The sequence below is a fragment of the Pseudomyrmex gracilis genome, unplaced genomic scaffold (genome assembly GCF_002006095.1).
Source record: "Pseudomyrmex gracilis isolate BER0280 unplaced genomic scaffold, ASM200609v1 scaffold_114, whole genome shotgun sequence".
NCBI classification, from domain to species: Eukaryota; Metazoa; Arthropoda; class Insecta; order Hymenoptera; family Formicidae; genus Pseudomyrmex; species Pseudomyrmex gracilis.
This window is the reverse complement of record NW_018020698.1, coordinates 451796-461257: the sequence shown is the minus strand read 5'-3', so window position 1 is coordinate 461257 and position 9462 is coordinate 451796. Positions and strand designations below refer to the sequence as shown.

At 44.0% G+C, this 9462-nt stretch overlaps 1 protein-coding gene across 1 annotated transcript in view; it reads right to left on the bottom strand.

Moving 5' to 3' along the window:
• The window catches only part of LOC109856327 (ras-GEF domain-containing family member 1B), a 64599-nt gene extending 58993 nt beyond the window's left edge, over positions 1-5606 (bottom strand). The window contains exon 1 of the mRNA XM_020431457.1: positions 5534-5606. Within this exon, the coding sequence (XP_020287046.1) occupies positions 5534-5599 (66 nt within the window). The 5' untranslated portion in view covers positions 5600-5606. The remainder of the gene's footprint in view (positions 1-5533) is intronic.
• Positions 5607-9462: the final 3856 nt, after the last annotated feature.

The window sequence follows — 9462 nt, the reverse complement described above, 5'->3', positions numbered from 1 at the left end:
ACAATATGCATACTTCTATTTCTATATATTGTATAACATATTATATAATATATAACAAAATAAACTCATTGTTATACGAGTTATAATAGAGTTAACTAATATTATGCGTCTATTATAAATATAGTTACATATTTTTAAGTTATTTATATATATTGTATATTTGTATATGTATTTATATATATATATATTTGAGCATGACGTATGCGTCTGCAATGTTTACCAAAGCGATGTATGTGCAAAATTATTTTTTAAAAATAATCTTATGTTTTTACATCGATTTTAAAATATTCCTGTTATATAAACATGTTGAGAGCGATAGTGTAGAGAACACCTTGTATATACAATTGTACATACTTTTATTTCAATGTATTTGTAAAAGTTAAAAAAATATATAATTACTTTTTTAATGTTGTTCGATATTAAACTTATTTGAACTTTTGGATCTTACTGCGTATATACGTTTGCACAAAATTTCTCTTCAGGAAAAATTCTATTGTGGATTCATACGTCATCGGTTTTCAGCGTTACATACATTCTCTCTCGCTCTCGCTCGTAAACGATTGTAGCGCTCCGCTTCCTTCCCATTTGTATTTCTGGCCTTAATTAGAAACGTCCGATTTTCTTTGCGCTCACGTGCTTATCACTCGCATCAAATGTTACCGCGTTAATAATATCCATGCATATTCGTAATTTCGTGCGCGCACCTGCGGGCGCTTGAAGAGTTTAATAAAGCGGATTCGCGCGCGGCCACTTGTGAATGCGAGTATGAAACATTTCACCAGCGTTTTTCGTGATATAAGCGAAGAAAAATGCATAATGCCGGCCAGATAGGGAATAACGACGGTGGAAGAGGAAAAGGGTTGGGAATTCAAAGCCCCCGCGCGCGCGCGCGCTGCCGAGAGCGTTCCTTTGTTAAACCGCGTCGGGCCTTCCTTTCTCTTCCACCCTTTTTACCCTCGCTACATTCTCTTTTCTATCTTCGACAAACGCGCCTTCGACCGCGTCTCCGTCCCTCTGCGGTTTTTGTGTGTATCTGGTTTAATAAAACGTTTGGTGTTTTCCCCCTCCCCATCTCTCTTTCTCTCTTTCTCTCTCTCTCGTTACATGGATGTGTAGAAAGATGACCATCTTTCTACACATAAGCGCTTTTATTTTCTAACAAATAAACAATAAATCTGAGAAAATGATTGTAGTTCAATTAATGTCGCTAATAGAACAAAACACCCAATCACTGTGACCTTAAACATCTGTTAATTTTTTTCAAAGCTAACAATTAAAAAATTTTAAAATACTGTTACCACAAAAAAAATCAAATTAATCTACTGTGACGTGTCAGTAGTGAAGTGAAGTAAAATTGTAATCACGTACAAAAATGTCAAAACATTAGGAGGCAGAGGAGGGGAGGCTAACTTTATAGAATATTTCGGCTACCCTGAAATGCGCTTGGTCCGTACGTATCACGGCGATCCACTGCGCTCCGCACGTTGCACTTTCCATTGTTAATTACGATTTTGCGCGAGTACCGAGAGTCCGTTTAAGCTGAGGAATTTTTAGGAACTCTCTTTCTCCGACGCAAGCAGCGTGTAAGAAGCATTTCTCCCCGCAATTCGGTTCCTTTTATTGCGCGACATTAACGCTCGTCGCAGATGGCTCGGGAGAAATTAAAGAAATTTGCATAATCACAATACGCGCGCGTATTGTTAGTCGCAACTTCGGCCGGACGACGTTTCGCTAATCTACCTTTTAATTAAGCAAATATGCGAGCGTCGGCGTGTTACGCGCGGATGATACTTCTGTGTGTGTGTGTGTGTGTGTGTGTGTGTGTGTGTGTGTGTGTGTGTGTGTGTGTGTGTGTGTGTGTGTGTGTGTGTGTGTGTGTATCTTCGTAAGATCTCTCGTTACTTCCACTTGGGCTTGTGCAAACGCAACAAACAACGATGATCTTTTTCTTCTAAACAATTAGCACTTATCTTTTTCTCCGAGCGAGGGCAAAGATTGAAAGAAAAAATCCGCGTCGGGATTATTTGCGAATAATCGTTGCGTTTCGGGTTTTGCGATGGCTCTCATTTCTGAGAGAACTCTTTCCTAAACTCGGGAACGCGGAGACAGAAAATAAATTGACGGGTATAATGGTAGCGGAATTGGTTTCTTTGCCGTCGAATTGCTTACAAGACACGCGCAGGGATAAACCCTTACGCTCGCGTATCCGTCTGCGTCGCTCTTAAATGCGCCCGCGAGATGCGGCGTTCGATCCGGAAAAAGGAACGCAAAGAAGTTTTTCGCTTTAGGTAAAGAAGAAAAGAGATCGACTCTAATCCGAACGAACATTAATTCTTCCTTAGATGGGCGAGAGCTATCGAGAACAATATTTTTCGTGTCGCGCCATGTCGCAAAAGATGATGAACTTGGGTGTTTCGAGAAACTATGCGCTCATTTCGCGTCGCTCGTAATCGCGTGGTAATTTTTCGCATTCTCTCTGTTGTAAAAATATCGCCTAGTTTCACATCGCCGACTCGGCGGCGACGACGACGACGACGACGATGACGACGAGTGATCTCGCGACACATTTAAAGTTGACACATTTCGGAAGAACGAAACAAAAAAAAAAAAAAAAAAAACCCAACGCAAATAATGAGGTGAATTAGAGCTTGTCTCGCGGAGAAAAGCGCGCGTTCTTCGCCCTTTTTCTTCCTCTCGAAAAAATTCAGATCGCAATTACGGAATTAGTTCTCCCACGTCCCTCACGGGAAATTCTCACAAGCCGACGTAACAAAACAAGAGAATTGTTTCCTTTCCAGATGTCGGCGTCTAATTTTCTGCTTTCTTGATTGTAGCGACCGCTCGACCGGCGAGAAAGCAACGATTTTTCTGATTATAACAAAAACGCAAGAAGAAATTATGGTCGAGAGGGAAAGAGAGAGAGAGAGAGAGAAGGAGAGACACACAATGTTCTCTGAGTAGAAGAAATATCAGAGAAAATATCTCGCGACGATCAGAAAAAAAAAAAAAAAGATAGACACATATTATACACGTATAAAAATGTTTGAAATATTCGTCTATCAACTGTCGGCTTGAACTTTTCTTCCCCGGTCTTTTCCAGACGTACGCGGACTTTTATTCCAAGCGCATGTAATATACCTCGCGTTTGTGTTGTTTGTGTATTTGAAACAGAGTATGAAGAAAAATGTGTATTGCGATTCTTGCGAGCTATATGTTACACAACGACATGAAAGAATACGCGAGAGATATAAATATTCTAGATCCTCGCTATCTCTCTCTCTCTTTCTCTCTCTCTCTCTCTCTATCTCCCCTCCGGTTTCCAATTTCACTTCTGTCATATAAGCGCACGGAGATGAATACGCAAATACGTAAAGATGGCCACACGCGGAGAGACGGCGGGACGGGAGGGTTTCCGATGTATCGGAACCGGGACAACAAGAGAGAGAGAGAGAGAAAGTCGTAGCGATAAAACGCCGCCCGACTTCATCTGGCGGCCCTGCCGTACTGCCACTGAAACTTGCGCGCCGCTTTTCGATTATAAACTGCTAGACGAGCGCGGGCAAACGACGTAAGCATCGTCGATTTTGCTGGCGCATGTAAATCGATAGACATGAGGGAAAAATTGCAAAAAATTCAACCGAGATGGAAAAGAGGAAGAGCGGCGAGAGAGAGAGAGATAGAGAGAGAGAGAGAGAGGACGAGGCAATGGAAAAAAAAAAAAAAAAATGTTGACGCCTATCGCCGACGTTTTTTTCGGTTGCGAACAATCGCGGGCGTGGATTTTCGCGAAAGCTCGATTAAAAATGCCCACAAAACCGAATGAATAACATTGACGCGAAGAGAGCAATCCGTTTCGCGAATGTGTGTGTTGCCTCGGTTTTACTTTACGCGTGTTATTACGTTAAAAAAAAAAAAAGAAAAACAAGAGTTTTTTGCAACAATCCTTCGCGCAAAAACGCTCCACAGAGAACTGCGCGTTCAAGATATATTTGTTTATTTACAAAACGCGCGAGTTCTCCGTCGCGCTCACACAAATCAAAAAATCGCGAGATTGTGTTTTTTCACGCGACGAAGACGGATGTAATGATAATGCGATGATTTATCGATAGAGAATCCCATCCCCATCGTACACATCGTTAGAACGTAGGGTCTGCGGATGACCAGTCCATGTTCCACATCTCTCTATTCGCCGTCCCCCTTTTGTCCGACATTCGCCCCACGGACTCAGCGCCACTCATCCACCCTTCGCCGCCCATCCGCACTTGGAAGCTCCGGCTAGGCGGGTGGAGGTACGCAGATAACGGTTTTAATTCCGTACGAATGGATCGACGTGCGAAAAAACGGCAGGGGAGAGGATCGTTCCGGGAGAGACGGATTGATGGACTGCCGGGAACAATGGTTAACTTCGGAAGTAATCGCTTAATTCCTGAATTCCAGCTCGCTCCCGCTGTCCGGTCTAGATCCCCCGTATTGCATACCTTCCGAGATCTTGCTGTTTTCGCCCTTCTCCCCCTTCTCCTTTCTCCTTCCCTTTTAACTTATTATATTATGCACGAGCGCAGCGCGCTTTAATCCTCTCTCGCGCGTATCATTTTTTTTTCTTTTTTGTAAAGAAGATCGAGCGAGAGAAATTACTGTGTACACGCGCACACGGTTTCATTTTCGTCATCTATATCGACTCGCTTCGAGGTTTTATCACCGCCGTGAAATCTAGCAGAACTCTCTTTTTTTTTTTTTTTTTTTTTTTATCAACCTTCAAGCCTTACATTGACTTCGAAAAAATATTCCCATAATTTTTAACAGCAAAAACTACACGCGGTATTTGCACTCGAAATGAGATTTCAGATGTATTCCGCGCGCGCGCGGATAACTTAGGTCGAGAGTGTAATCACAGTGATTTCCCCCATGACATCCCCCCCGCCGCGCGCGACTTCTTCCTTCCTTTCTGCTCTTCTCTTTATTCCGTCGTACCGGGCGCGGTTCCCCGCGTACCCGGCAATAAAGGGGCCCGCTCGAACCGAAGTAGAACGAAGTAAACAATAGCAGCGCGAGCGCAGCTCGAATGGCCGCTTTGCCGGTCGGTTCTTTTGCCATGATAAAACTTTTGTCGTACGCCGGCACACTTGCGCGAAAACTTTTCCGAAAGCGGCGGAGTTATCGACAAAGGAAGGCGACGGAAGCGCGATTTCGTTTTACTTCTACCTCGTTGCTGTGTGCGTGTGTGTGTGTGTGTGTGCCTGCGCCAGTCGTTATATCCGGCGAAACTCATTATCCTAACAGCAAATAATTAAAAACATTCGTAGAATTAAGTTCGGCGGATACTGTCGCGGCGCAAACTTTGCGGTTCCGGGAGGAAGTTTTAAACACGGGCCCCCGACTTTCACTCCGAAGAATTTCTCTATCAACAGCCGCGGGGAAGTGTTCACCGGCGCGTCGACTCGAAATCGAATATTCATTTTTAAAACGCATTTTGATTTATTCACGTAAAACGCACAGATACGGGGGACAAAATGTGTGTATTGTGTGTACTCACGAGCTCTGTGTCTATCCCAGCGCCGTCCCGGATGTTCTCGTGATCCGCGCTGGCACCGTTGACCATCCCAGCGCTCGAGCCGGTGCCGCTCGCGCCCGCTTTGCCACCAGCACCGCCGGCTGGTGTCTGCGGTAAGCTCTGCAAAAAATAAAGAAACATTTTAGTCTTTTTTTTTTTTTTTTTTGAAGTAGGTCACAAAACGTATAGAAAACAAAACAAAACAAAAAACTGTGACACCGTGGGCTATCTATCAATCGCTACTAGACAGCCTACTCTTTTCTCCTCCCCCCCCCCTCAAACGACCGGTGACGATCGCGTTGCCGCGACGAGCGATTTACAGAATTTACGTCGTGGTCGGGAAGAGCCTCGGATAACGGGACGACGGCGTACATCGATTTGTTTCCTCCTGGCCGCGAAATCCCCGCGCTGAAATCTCACCTCAATTTCGCCTCAGCCAGATCGTTCCTTTTATTCGTAACGTCTTCGGGGAAGCTCTTCCCGAACTCTTTCTCTACCGGATGGCATTCCGAGCGAGAATAAGGCTTGCGGTCTTTTCCACATCTTTTACGAGGAGGGAATTAGATGGTGTTAGGGATGGTCGTAAAGGGAAATTTCGTCCCGCACGTATTTTTGTCCCGATCGTCGTCGGGGATGAGAAAAATAGTCGCCGGGACAAAGCTATTTGTATGCACCGGGGGAGAAATGTGCGCGCAACAACATTACGTACCCGCACTCCCGACCGTTTCCGCATTAATGCGGAAGTCTCTCTCTCTCTCTCTCTCTCTCTCTCTCTCTCTCTCTCTCTCTCTCTCTCTCTTTCTCGCTTGCACGGAAAAGGGATTACGAGACACGATCATCAAATCAATTTCGCCGACGTAATAGAAGTCTTTGCGGGCGGCGCGCTTCAGGATTGATCGCCTGTCATCCGCGTTCTATATAAGAACGCAACATCGCGAGAAACTCTTCGCGCCTAACATTCGGACGAACGTGCGTTCACACGTGACAGCCGGTAATTTTTGAATGATCTACCCCAGGCAGATGCGCCTCTTTTTCTCACTATCTCGAAATGAAATGCACATGGGTATTGTTTCTTAAGTGAGATTGATCCGCCTCTGTAAAACCGCGCCTATCCCATTCGTCGGAAATTTGCCGACGCGTTGGAGATGCGCAACTCTCATACGTCAAACGAACCCTCGTCCATATGTACAAAAGATATCGATCTTCCGTAATGTCGATTTTGTATTTTGAAGCAAGAGCGCTAACAAGGAAGGTGCAAGGTCCGTCGAAGAAACGCCCGCATTAAAGATGCTTTTAAGATCGTACTGGCTAACCGATGAAGCAATATTATGTAGTGCTCTCGCTTTTCCGTCTCTCTCTCTCTCCGTCTAAAGGCACGGCTGCACTTTGCACGAAGCAAGTATATAATATCGCGAGTAAAATAAGAGACGCCCTTCGTCAGAGACGAGTCTAGGAAGGAAGGAAGGGATCGGAGAGATCCGAGTTAAGGTTAGCTACTATCTTCGCCCTTCGACTCTATCATTTCACGTCGGCGTCGTCATGTTTCGTGTATTGGTAATAGCGCAAAGTGCTCTTCTCGAGGTAATAGCGGCCCGGCGACGACCCTTTAAGCGACGTTCAGCACTTTACGACCGCTCTTTACAAGGACAACTTACTCTCCGAAGCGCGCGCGCGCGCGCGCCCCGTGCGCCTTCCTCAACTGCTCCCGAACTGCAGATTCGCTTTCGGAGAAAAAGATAAAAAGAAAGGATAAAAAAAAAAAAAAAAAAAAAAAAAAAAAAAAAAAAAAAAAAAAAAGAAAAAAAAAACAAGAAAAAGAAAAGTAACCAAGGTGTACACGAGGCGGAAATTTTCTCCCTTGGAGAGACGACCGCGGGCATTTTTATTTTTTCATACCCGGTTCACAGAACGGTGATTAAAGAGAAAGTAATTCCCGCCTGCGCTGATCGATCTTGCGAGAGAGAAATGTGCAAGGGCGTTTCTCGTCAGATTCTGTAATAAGCTTCGGCGGACCATCGTCAACTCCAATTTTAATTAAATCCTTTTGCGAGATTGCTCATATAATATCATCGGAAAATTAAGTAATTTCGCCGAATGATGATTCTGTCGATGATGCTGTCGAGATCGCGTTTTAGCAAATAACCCACGAATGTGTCTTCAATTTGTTTTTCGCAATTTTTCAATCACGTTTTCGCGCGGTTTTTCATGTTTTATTTTAATCACGCTCGCCCCGCACCTTCCACGTGCAATTATCGAATTTTTCCAGAAAAACTTTTCGTACGGGAGCGAGCCTCGTAATGAAGCCAACTTCTCCGCGACATATCGGGCGCGAACTGTATCTCGGCTTTATCGATGGAAGCGAAGAAGGAAGCGAAAAGAAGCAGATAGCAGTCACCGGCGTGAGAATTCTTCTAAAACTGAATTTCTTCTCCCGAAGACCGTAAAGTGCACCATAAAAGAGCAACTAACGCGGTTCCGAGAGTTCGCTCGCGCGCACGGTTGAAAGTACAAGGAAGACTTGTGCAAAGTAGAACGCAAGCGCGCGCGAATGGGATGCTGATGAACAAAGAATCTTGATATTGAAAAAGAATGGTCTGGCAAATAGTTTATTGGGTCTAGTATAGTTGAAGATGCCACAAAAAGAATATCTTCCGCCGATTTAACCGCGGGAAATAAATTTATTCAACCTCTCGCGCGACACGTTAGAATATATCGCCGATAAATTTCGTCGCCCGATTATCCGCTGACTCGAACTACTTTGCGCGGCGCGCGCGAGTATTTGCTTCCCGTGGCAACTTTATTCTCGAAATGTTTCTCTCACATATGCGAGATTGATTGCAAGTTTTCGAGAGAGAGAAAAGAGAGAGATAGATAGATAGATAGATAGATAAACGCTTTATTTATATCGCGCTCTGGGAAGCCCCCTCAAGCGCATTAATAACAAAAATAAAAATATAATATAAAGCAACAAAATTAAGAAATTAAACAGAGTGATTAAGTGAGTATGTGAAAAAAAAATAATATAACAAGAAAATATGAAAATAAAAATAATAGTAATAACAGTAACGAATAAGTAAAGCCATTAGAGAGTTAAGCAGTTTGCAAGAAGAGGTGAGCGTGCAATTGTCTTTTAAAATCGCAGTAGGGTTCCTCGCGGATATCCACAGGTATCGCGTTCCAAACATCTACGCAGGCGCACCTGAAGGAGCGCCTGAACAGTTCCGTTCTACATATTGAAAGAACGAAATCGTCCAGAATCATTCTAGTATCGCGCAGATTTCTACTTCGTCTAAATACAAAGGATTCATATATATCGATTTTGGCCTTTTCGTCTTCAGAATTTTATAAACCAGGCACCCAACGAAATAATCTCTTCTTGATTTGATCCTCAACCACTGTAGGTTATTGAAGTAAGGCGTGATATGCTTGTTAGAGAGAGAGAGAGAGAGAAAGAAAGAATGTAACTATACGGAGATCCTTTCTCCTGAGAAAGGAGAAAGAAAGTCAAGCTTCCGGGTAAAAGATCTACCGCCCGTCGCGGTCTGGACGAAGTGCCAATACGTGTAATCCGCCATCTGTATCGCGGCGCGGTTTATATACGCGGCATCGTCGCGCGCACATGTATAATTCTTCAAGGGAAAATTCTCTCCTCCAAGAGAGCGAATGGAATTTTAACGGTGCATGATTCACAAAAGAAAAAAACAAAACCGATGCGCCGTATGTCGCGCACACATCGCGCTCCGTGACATCAAAATTGAATTGCGCGCAAAAAGTGTCAGACACCGAGACACAGAGACTGTTTAGAGACCGTTTGGAATTCCGGTCTGAATGCAGCTCGGGGCTTCAGTTTACGGATCTGTTATAAATGTTTCGCGAGTTATCCATTGAAAAAGAATTTCGAATAACGGAAA